At 40.0% G+C, this 12,029-nt stretch overlaps 1 protein-coding gene across 1 annotated transcript in view; it reads right to left on the bottom strand.

Annotated features, from left to right (window-relative positions):
- Positions 1-12,029, bottom strand: part of BMP7 (bone morphogenetic protein 7) — a 106,298-nt gene that overhangs the window by 12,468 nt on the left and 81,801 nt on the right. The window contains exon 2 of the mRNA XM_063297024.1: positions 9,346-9,538. Coding sequence (XP_063153094.1) covers positions 9,346-9,538 — 193 coding nt within the window. The remainder of the gene's footprint in view (positions 1-9,345; positions 9,539-12,029) is intronic.

Raw genomic sequence — 12,029 nt, 5'->3', positions numbered from 1 at the left:
TTATTGTGACGTTGCTTTTCATCCTCTCTTTTTGTGTGTGTGTGTACTCTGCTATAAGCCATTGGGAATAGAATGGCACAAAAAAGTTAGAAATAAATAAATAATAGTTGGTGTAGCCAAACAGTAACAAGCAGGCTGCATTTATCACTATCTTTGTTCCAATTAAGACACAGTTCTCTCTAGTAAACACAATGAGATCAAAATTAAAATCAAAGGCTAATCAACATTTGGCCAAGAGTACAGATATTTATATTTCCAACTATTCAGACCTTCTGAAATTAATATTTAATAGGTTTAGTGCCTTTATATCCTCCCTAAAATCTAAATAACCTCACAGAAATAAATACTTTGGGAGACTTATATCTAAAAATATGTGCAAGCATTCCAACTAAAATAATTTCAAATGAAACATTCAATTTGTTTAAATGTAACCTTTAAATATTTCAATCACATTAAAAACAATTTATTGATTCTTATACGATTCCCCACCACCACCAATATTTTCTGTTCAATTACTTTTGGCTATTGAACAACTGTTCATGTATTTATAGAACATACACAAGTAATCCTTATTTAGTTTCATTTTACTAAATATAAACCTGCCAATTCAAAATTCTGAGAGCCTGGTGGGCATAATGGTTAAAGGCACAAGGCTAGAAACCAGGAGACCGTGAGTTCTAGTCCTGCCTTAGGCACAAAACTAATCCAGGCAGTCCCCAGGAGTCAAGAGTGACTTGAAGACTTCACCCAACAATAAAAAATTATACTAATCTAAGGCAACGGCAATTCTTTTTTAGTTCAACATTTTCTGGAACACATTTCATTTCCTGCCAGAACTTGAAAAATGGAGAGCTAATGATAGGCAGACATCCAAAGTGCAAAGCAACCCACAGCTTGTTGGTTCCAACATTCTTTGCAATCCCCAGGGCACCTGCTGACAGTGCCTCTAAAATCTGGCAGTTTCCCATGAAGTATTTGCAGCATACTTTTCTACTCTTTCTATACTGGAGCAAGGACAAATATTATCAATTAAGCCATAATTACAATCATATTAAAAAACAATCCAAGCCCCAAAGAAAAGAAATGGAAAATCTCAGCCTTATGTACTGCAGCCTTCAGTACCCAAACAAATTAAAAGTAGATAATAAATAACTTCTTGAATTCCATTCAGGAGGTGCTAAAGCTATTATTTCAGCATAAACTCTGATGATCACCTTCTACAGGAGTAGCAGCTTCCTTGAGAAGCAGTTCTACTTAAGGCAGTTGCATATGATGAAGGTTCCACTGAAACCTTGAAGGATGTACCATGCAGGTACATGGAGAGTATTTTCACTCTAGAAAATTTCATTAACAGTGAAAATAGGGAATTGATCTGCAAGGTTTTGGCGATTAAAAATCGAATAAACATAATTGATGTGCTTGCACTTGTGAATCAGCCCTTAATCTATGCAACACCATATGCAATCCTATGCCAAAAATACAGACTCACACATTAGAGGCTCATCCACACACTCTCCTCTTAATTCCTCCCCTCTCAGGATCTTTGTCACCAGTGGGCACAATCACCACAGAAGACAAAAGTGCACAGTACAAAATTTGCTTATCTTTATGGAATCAAACCTTGAACGCAGTTGCCCCTTTAGTATATTTCTCAATTGTAGCACAACTCATTAGAAGTACATGTTGCTGATCAACCAGTGGAAGCAGAGAGGTTACCTAAATTAGCAAACAGATACCAAAAATTGTCTTGTAGGGTTTTTTTAATTCCAGAAATATTTCCCACTGTGGAAAAGATAGCAGGGAAAGTATCAGGGAAAAAACAACAAACAAAATAGCAAGGTATAGAATAGAGAAGTTCTATTCTGTTCTACATGCATGCCCTCACACACTTTACACACTTCTGCCAGCTTACAAACAGGGCTCCTGTTTTACAACTTAAAAGAGCTGGACTCTCACCAGCTGGTTTTCATCAAACTTCTCATGAAATATTGTTCCTATTTATAAGACAATTTAGGGAGGGGGTCTAGCTGTTCTTGGGCAGTTCTTGTCCTGACTCTTGGTACTTTTATTCATCAGTCAAACTTTGATCTTCTCTTGGTCTTTAGCACATGATTGCTACCTACCATCTTGGTGCAAGTGAGGCAGGCTGAAGCCCAGTTAGGTGGTCCAGCAGCAAACTAGTGTTATCCATGGGAAAACAGAAAAAGCTCTCTCCTCTTCTATGGAGACATTCTCTACTGCATGGAGCAAAGAGATCAGCTTCACTGGCAACCAACTTTCTTCCTAGAATCAGGGGTATATTGACTATGATTCTCAAGCCACCCTGGGTGGAATTTTCTCTGTCTTTGCCTGTGATTATGCTATATTATATATTTTTTTCCTCTGTCATTTTTTGTCCATCGAAGACATTGGCCAACAGTGTGGAGAAACCCCCAAATCCTAAACTACATACTGGGTTATACTTTTACTGCTTTGAATGGGGATTTCATCCCACCATTTCAAATAATGAATTATACTTTGAATGGGATCCCTTTATGTGAAACTTGAAGCAACTGCCCCCCCCCCTTCAGACAGGCCTTGTAGGTACCCTATGGCACAGAGGTTCACCCACTCTGTTTCAAAGGTCAAGTCTAGCCAGGTACAACTGTTGGACAAGCTTTTCAAATAAATCAGGGGTGCGCTACCTACAGCCCCAAGCTGAATGTAGCCCTTTCCATCAAGCTTTGAGAGCGGGCTGCAGACTTATTCCAAAAGTTGCCACCAAATTGTAATTCTAATGTGATAATATTAAGTATATGGGAGGGATTGCCTTAACTGTGCGTATGAGTGTGTGTAAATATATGTATATCTGTTTTGGCCACTTCTTTGTCCTTGTTCCTACTCATCTTTTGGACTGCGGTAACCCATGGACTATTCGGGAGCCCAATGGGGGCCTTAATTCCCCCCCCCCCACATTGTACAATCCTGATACAATCCATTTATAGTTAATATAGGCCACTTGGAAGTTGCAACTGTTTGTGCAAGCTCAGTAATTGGATACGCAAACACACCAACTTCATTTACAAACTCATTTTGCTGACTCGCATGCATCATCTTGCCAAACACATTGTGAACACTTTTGCATAGATATTTGCGTAACTAATTACTTTGGGTTGGTTCCAGCTGAGGCAAAGATAAGACCATCTGTGTGATTATGAAAATCTTAGGGCTCTTTATAAATTCCTGAACTATTAATACTACCAGTACTAACTACTACTACTACCGGTCGAATGATAGTACAGGGTTCTATAGATAATAGAAGCACCAAACAGGAAAGCATGCTCATGGAAGGGAAAAAAAAGGCAGAGGTGCGGAGTTTAGCATTCAGCAAAGGACTAGAACAATGTGAAGGCTGAGCACAAAGATCAAGAAAGAAAATCAGGAGGCTTGAGACAGAAGCAGTATCTACGTTGCTTCCTCGTAATCTGTGCAGTTACACGTGTGAATTCCTTGCCTGCACAGAGCAACATTTGGACCTTCTACAGCAAGGCTAAAGTCCCACATCTGGGACTGCCTCAAGAGCAGATGAAGGAACATATGCAATGTCACGGTAAGCACTTTCTCTCGCAAGTTTTCAACTATAGGAATATATTAAGGGAATTCAGCTGTGATCAACAGTTCACCCATTCAAGATTAAGTCTGGATGAAGCGTTACTAACTTCAATTGAGTTTTCTTAAACCGGCTGGCGAGATCTCGTTTCAGTCTTTTAAATGAAAACTAATGAGGCAATTATCATTAGGATTTGGTGGGTGGCATGCTAATGCTGAACCATCTGGCAGAACAGCGGTATTCAAACTTTTTGTGCCGGTAAGTTCTGAAAGCATATTATGGGTATTTTCAGAAAATACCAGAAGGCAAACAAGTGGGAATGCTCCCAAGTATCCCCTCTAGCTTCTTTCCATGCCCCTTACCACTTTTTCTGACCTTGTTGACATACTGGGGGATCAAAATAATGGAAGAATACAGTTTTTATCTCATCAGTTCCATCATAGTTTCATGCTGGGCCACCTGAAACCTATCTAAGCATTCAGTTTTCTAACTGTAGTAGAAAGAATACAGCACTCTTTAAGAATTGGCAGAATATTGGAATAGGCTGTGTATGAAAGATATGCACAATAATGTCCTAGTGACTGTTGTTTTAAAAAAATGCTCAATAAATTATGAAAATATAGAATCAGAAGGATGGAACCCTATGTCCACCATAATAATGAAGGTCATATGGACCTGAACTAAGGACTAATTCTGAAAACATCTTTGCTTATGCCTTAACAAATCAAACCCAACAACAGAAGGCATTTTAAAATACCCATTCATCTTCTAACAGCTTCTTAGGTTTTAACAGGCAAGGAAGAAAAGAAACAATTGCAGTATGTTCCTTATTCCATTCTGATGATACCCCAGTGCATTGCTCAATTTGGCAGGAAATAAACTACTTGATTAGAAGGCCAAAAAAAAGATGCTGCTAGGGTGGTTTCACTTGCTGCAATGGCTGCTAAAGAACATCTGACCTTAATCTTGGGGGAACGATTATTTCACATTAATTTGCTTTTATGGACTGGTTATAATAATATAACTGCATGCAATGATAGTCTGATGGCCTCTTTAAAACAAATAAAAGCAAATTATAGTTGTGTTGTAAGGCAATATATTTTTAAATATGTAAGAGCTGCTCTGGATCAGAGTAACAACCAGACCAGCTTTCCATATCCTGAGCAGCCTCCAGATACCAAGACATTAATTCCCAGAATTTTCAACTAGTGTAATCATTGTTGAGTGCTGCAGGCTGGATGGTTACTCTAAATATTTTATAACACTAAAAGGCCCACTGTCCTCTGCCAATGAGAAGCTGTGGGCTTGGGGGAATTTGGACTGAAAATGGCACTTTTTCTCCCCGTCTGGGTGGGCTGCAATCTCCAAGAGCAACTAAAAGGTTTTCTGAATGGCATTCAGGCCTTCTGCTCCAAAGCCCTTAGAGAACTGGAATCAGTAAGATAAATTTGGCAGGGAAAGTATAGACAGAAGCATCAGGATGTATTTTTATTACTTTTCAGTGCTGCTTTGTTCAGCTAGCTATTTTATCTTCAGTCCTCTTTCTGATCCTCTGTATTGTTGTGAGTATGGTACTCTGTTTAGAGGTTACTGGCACCGCGCACTCATTGGGCCTGATTAAAAGAGAGCTATTAAATGTATTTTCCAAGTGGCAAGGGAGGGTCTCCTGCTTTGCTTAATTCAGGTTCCAGGGGCATCTCTAGGGCAAAAAATTCTGGACAATCACAAGATGGCAGCAGAGAGATGTTTTTCTGTGCCTCTCAGCTGCCATCTAGTGGTCCTCTGGATGGGTGCAGCTCAGATCAAGAACAGAGAGTAGTAATTTAACTATCTGCCTTTTATACCCAGGGACCCCGGAACTTAGGTAGAGGTGGGGAAGGGTGGAGGTTTTGTTTTGTTTTGTTTTGTTTTGTTTTAAGAAACTGAGGAGGAAGAAAACATTAGAAGTCCCTAGTTGAAAGATCTTTTTGTAGATATTTAACCCCCAGATAATGTAATAGTGTCAGCAAATCTGAATAAGTTCAAAACACTTCTGAACAATTTAAAAAGCAATTTCCCTAATACGATCCCAGACCTATCTATCCCCAATGAATTGCACATTTTTGGCCTTCAGAGAACTTTTTTCTGCATGTGACAGTGACTTCTTGCACATTTACAAAGGAATCCTAGTGTACTGTAGAGTCGTAATCTTTTGGGGCTTGTGGACACATTTGAAATGCCGAAAGGGTTTATGGACATTCATATAAAATGGCTGCCATGGTTGCTCATTACTTTATAATGATCTTAGTATCTGTGTGGGGCCTAGAAATATTTCTGGAAATTAAATTGTGCTTCAGGCTGCTAATCTGCTTTACAATGTACTATCACTTCTCTCTCTTTTTCTCTCTCTTTTTAAGTTAAAACAATATTTTAGAAAAATCAGGTGGCATGTGAAGTCTTGGGACCCCCAAGGTCTGTGGGCACCATGTGGGGGACCCAGGTACAGCTGCACCTTAGAACGAAAGGCTGGCTATGGTACGTCAGCCAGTCACTTTTCAAGGAAATGAGTTAACTGTTTCTGATCATCTGATCAGGATGTCCCTGCTAAAACTGTTGTTGGCTGCTAGAGTGTTTCTGAAGATTTACTCTTTTGAGAATATTTTACATTGCAAATGGAACAAAAGGGCCCTATATATTCTTAAAATAAATACACAGGCTTACAAGGAACCCCATGTCAGCCCTTCAAGGTAAGCCAGATTAAGAAACAGACACCACAAAAAGTATTAGAACTCTATTATAGTAACAGAATCTTGAAAGCCTGGCAGCATTGTCCCTTCCCTCCCTCTTATATTAAAAGAGTCAAGATGGGAAGATCTTGAGTTTCTTTCTCATTCTTCCTTGTTTTCCTGGGGTAAAGGTAAAGTTTAGTCGTGTCCGACACTAGGGGGCGGTGCTCATCTCTCTGTTTCATGGCCGAAGAGCCAGCATTGTCCGAAGACACTTTCGCGGTCATGTGGTCAGCATGACAGTCACGGAACACTGTTACGTGTTACAAACGCTTCAAGACCCGAGTGCCGCATGATGGAGTGGGCTCCCGCACTTGCCCCAGCTCTTGCCAACCTAGCAGTTCAAAAGCATGCAAATGTGAGTAGATAAATAGGTACTGCTTCGGCAGGAAGGTAACAGTGTTCCTGGGCTAAGCTTATATTTTACTAACGGTTGCTGCAAACCTTCTCCAATGTCATCTCTGTGCTCCTCTACACCCCTAGATTTAAGAGCTGAACAGCAGTTAGTGACAAAGGTAGAACCCCCACTCCTACCCCAATCCCATCTGGCCTCTTTTGTAAATTACCTGTGGGTATCAGATAACAGGAAAGGCATCTGCATGAATTCTGCTGCCAGACAGAGCAGTCAGTAACCAGCTAATTGATATACAATCCAAACTGATATAGGACACTCTTCCATATTCCTTGGGTGACCCTTTGAAAACCAGGGCACCAAACTGTTCTCTTCCTTTTGACAGAGCCAACGTAGAAACAGACAATGCTTTGTGGCTTCTCTGCCAGTTTGTGTCAAGAAGACCCCACTGCTTGTCAGTCAGGTCTCTGTCACTGAAATTCATTGATGAGCTTTCAAATCATAACCCGATGTTCCCCAAGGAGGACTAACAGGAAACACAGATGAGAAAGCACTACACTCAAGACTTAAATGCTGAAATCTGATGTGGAATTTCCAGAGTTTGACTTGACTTGACTTGACTTGCTTGATTCAACCATCTTCTATTACTCACAGACCATAGTTCACGAAGGTTTTCTTTTTGGAGAATGAGGGAAACAGACACGTCTTAAAAATTACAACTTGGATTAACCTTATGCAGAAAGAAGCCAGCACCTCCCCTTTTTTTCATCTCAATTCCCTTGCTGAAATGAATGCATGACATGGCTCATTGCAGGCCATGAGTCAGCCTGGGAAGCTGTACAATGCATCTGTTTTCCTGCAGTTACTTAGACTCCTGTGCACGCAGCAGGCCGGGAGGGGAACCCCCTCAGGAAGAGAGATCAAAGGGAATCATTTTTCCCACAATTATTTGGAACTTTCCTATCCTGGTGTCTCATAATACACTCAGCAGCAATAATGGATTAGCAGCCTTGGAAGAACATCCATGTATACGGATGTCATTCCAAACTAAATAATTTATTTGCTTCATCTCCTATTTTTTAACACAAAAATTAGCCTTGAGTTGTTATTTATTCAGCAGACATAAATGTGGCAGACATAACACAAAGCAAAATCACAAAGTTATGCCAATTAATAACTTGAATCTCAAAAAAAATTGTGTCAATTAACAGAAGAAGACATTGCATCTTGTTTGAAAGTAAACAGTGGCAAGCTGGGGCAGCGTGGTCTTCTTTTACCACAAAGGATTCCACTTTGGAGGAAGATTGAAAGCTCCTGAGTTATAGCAGCAACTTTCACTATGATCCCTAAGTGGAACAGGGGGCTCCTATTTCCTTAGAGGAGATCCCTCATCTTTGCTTCCTGAGAATGATAGAGTTCTCTTGTTGGGATAGAATCAATGGGATGATGGACAGCAGAAGATAAGGTAATAGCTAGGCAAAGGAATGCTCTCTTGAGAAACAGAACTGCATGTGAGTAAAGATTTACTCATCAATGGGAACTCTGCAAAAGCCTCTCTTCTGATCTTCAGTTGAGCATCCTTGTTGCCGATACACTGATGTTGACCTTTGGCCTGGCTTTAGAGTCTGCTTACAGCTAGACCCTTTGTCTGAACTCTGGAATGAACTTTAGATTGCTTACTGGCTCTGATATAAGTAACTGACCTGAAAACCTGACCTGGTTACAGAACAGACAAAGCAAATAGCTAAAGTTTCCATCCATATTTTACATGCTACCAACCACATCGTTATTAAAATCTCTTACAGGCATTGCAACACTTCAAGTAAACAGAAAATAATACAATCAGAAGGGGCCATTGACTTCAGCCTCCTCAGCGTGGGATACACAGTAAAGCACACTTGACAGATCTCTGCCTGAACACCTCCAGTGAAAGGGAGTCCACCACCTATCTGGATAATTGATTCCACTACCCAGTATCCACTGCTCTGTTACTATTTTCTAACTTTCAATGGGAATTCACCTTCTTGTTATTTAAATCTATCAGGACTTAAAAGTTCCACTGCTGGAATCTACCATATTAAGCCATCCTCAAGTAATATAAGGGCCCTGCACAAAATTCAGATGGGAGGAGATTCTGCAACACTGACCACTCTGAGAGACTTTTAGCAAAATGAGTCCTGCTTGACCAGCCATGGGGGAACTCAGTGCTGCTGAAGCAACAGAGCCATCAAACCATCTTCTACCCCTGGAATTGGCCTAATCTTTCTACCTGTTTCATAAGCAAGTTCTACATTAATTAAACCAACTGCTCTTCAAAGGTTTACTTCTCAATCTTGGCTTCTTACCTCAGAGCTAAATACATTGAATACACAAGTATAGTTGCATTTTAAGGGGGATAATTAAGTTGAACAGAAACAGCCTCTGGAGGTCAAGTGCTAAAGACAGAGTTTCCATGTCATCTCAGCAAAGGAAGTTTCAGAAGATCACTTCACACATTCATCCCTGAGTCTTTAGATGGGGAGATACTAAACAACAAGCATACATATGTGAAATGTTACAGGTACTACTGAATTATATTTCATTCTACTGTCTGTAGGGTTTTCAGCACCAACGCAAATGAGGTCCTTTTAGTCACTCACCTTCCTGGATTTTCTTGGAGGACCTGGTAGACACTGATTTGGAATGTTTCATTATCAAAGCGTTCTCTAATGTAGTCCTTGTAAATTCGAAATTCAGCTGCAGTCACTGCTTCACCCTCAGGGATTCTGGAGAGGTCAAATCGGAACTCACGACGATGACTGCGCTGATGATAGAACTCCTTGTCATGTTCCACTACAAAAAGAAAAGCAATGTATTGGCACCAACGATTTTTCAAAGACCCATAAAGCATCCTATGGTACAATTATTATCTATGTATTAACAAAGAAAATGTCTAGTAGAGAAGAGAATGTATCCATAGGATAGGAGGACATTTCTACTAACAACACATTTTAAACCTTTGCAGAAACAACATTTAAGAGTGTGTCTGCTGGTCATTCAAACTAGATGGACGTGCCAGATGTTGGGAAGGATCCGTCCGCTCTTGTGCCCTATTTATAAGAATGAGAAACCAATCCATTCCACTCTGAACTTAAGATTCACAAGCTAGACTATCTAAAAGAAAATATAGTGTATAATACAAAGTACAATATAAGGGATGAGAAACCAGATACACATTATTGATCATCTCTGGGTCTCTTGTGGAATTAGTGTTATAAAATATTTAGAGTACTGTTATTCCCATGAAGTAGGTAGGCAGAAGTGTGTTTATTTGGTCCATCTTAGAAAGTTGTTAATATCAGCTCTCACTGCACTTTCTGGGAGGGCATATAGGATATATCAGCCTTTCCAAGTAGATTTTTTCTTTAGACTATCAGATACAATGCAACAGAATTCTGGAAATTCTTGCTTTATCAACTTTTGGAGAGCACTAATATTGGGAAGAATCACAACAGATGATGATACCTAACTAGTTGTGGCTGATCTCAACAAAGCTAAGTAGGGTCAGCCCTGGTTAGTAGTTAGAAGAGGCCATGGGAAATCTCAAGGCTGTAGACTAGACTGGGAAGTGGAAAAACATACTGGAAAAAGGAGGGGGGGACACACCACTCCACTCTTTTTGCCAAGAAATATTTCTTCACACAACCCATGGTTAAACTATGGAATTTGCTTCTAGGAAAGAAATAGACCATGGCCGTTAAAACAGATGGCTTTAAAATGTGGTATCACTCCATAAACACTATTACGTTATTCTCCATAAATTTGTCTCTCAATAGCTGTTAGATGACAGATAAGTCATATGTATTGAAAAAATAATAGAAACAACCAAAGAATTTCAGCAATTGCTGTGATTCAAAAACAAGCTCTCTATATAGAAACAGTATTCAAACTCTCTTGCATGTCCTTCCCTTTCTTGCCCTAGGTAACTGACTACTTGGCCCCTCTTTTGAGCAAGCCAGCTTGCTTCCATCCATCTGTCCTTTGTTTTTGCAACCATTGGATCTGTTACTGTAGGGTTTTTTTTCTGACTGTGTGAGAACTAACCTTCATATCTTGGACTGTATATTTTTATTTAAGAATGTTGTTTTTATTGTATTTTAATCTCTATTTATTCTAGTTTTATTGTAAACTGCCCAGAGTCACTCTTTGAGAGAGATGGGCGGTGACCAAATTTGAAAAATAAATAAATAAATAATAGCTACAAATCACGATGGCAGTGCATTACCCACAATTATCATTTCCCTCAACTTCTGATGACTTCATGGACCTGGACATGTAGTTTTCTTGGCAACGGTAAGGAAATGGTTTGCCATTGCCTTCTTCTGGGACTTACCCAGAGTAGTCTTTGTATTCCATGGATGTTTTCTATCCAAGGGCCAATCAGGCCTGACCCTGCTAATCTTTTGAGCTCAGACAAGATCAACCAGATGCTGCCACCTGCTGAGACAATGGAGACAGTATGGCTCTCCATATAGTTGTTGAGGAACATGAGGTGATAACTGTGTTAATTTTCCTTGTGAACTTTGCATCAATATATTATTATTATTATTAGAATACAAACAATTGCAATACCAATAGAAAAGAATACGGTAGTGGTTATACAATAAGAAAAGAATCTACAAACATTCCCATCAATAACTGGCAGACCACTGTTAAAACCATGATGTTCAACTAGATAGGATTTTGAACTGATCTAATATGGTTATACGCATCAACCAGAGTTGAGGAAAAGCACTCCTGGGCACAGATGTTACTCCATATTCAGGGGTGCATTTACCAACACCCCTATGCTCAAACTGAACATTAAGATGGACTCAGTTCCATCAGCAGGAGGCTGAACAGCCCTATCATCAGGAAAAGAGAGCCAGTTTGGTTTAGTGGTTAAGGCAATGGGCTAGAAACCAGGAGACCATGAGTTCTAGTCCTGCCTGAGGCATGAAAGCTGGCTGGTTGACCTTGGGCCAGTCCCTCTCTCTCAGCCCAAGAGCCAATCAGGCGTGGTATGAGAGTTCTAGTCCCGCCTGAGGCATAAAAGCCCGCTGGGTGACCTTGGGCCAGTCACTCTCTCTCAGCCCAACTCACTTCACAGGGTTGTTGTTGTGGAGAAAGGAGGAGGAGGAAGGAGTATTAGGTATGTTCACTGCCTTGAGTTATTTATAAAACTAATAATGGCAGGATAGAAATAAAAATAAAAAGACTGAAATGATTTTTAGACTGTTAGCTTCATCCAGCCCACTGGTAACTCTAGGTACCTGTGAGTAAGAATCAGTTAGTAATTTAGGCA

Source organism: Candoia aspera, chromosome 3 (assembly GCF_035149785.1).
Source record: "Candoia aspera isolate rCanAsp1 chromosome 3, rCanAsp1.hap2, whole genome shotgun sequence".
NCBI classification, from domain to species: domain Eukaryota; kingdom Metazoa; phylum Chordata; class Lepidosauria; order Squamata; family Boidae; genus Candoia; species Candoia aspera.
This window is presented reverse-complemented; position numbering and strand designations above follow the sequence as displayed.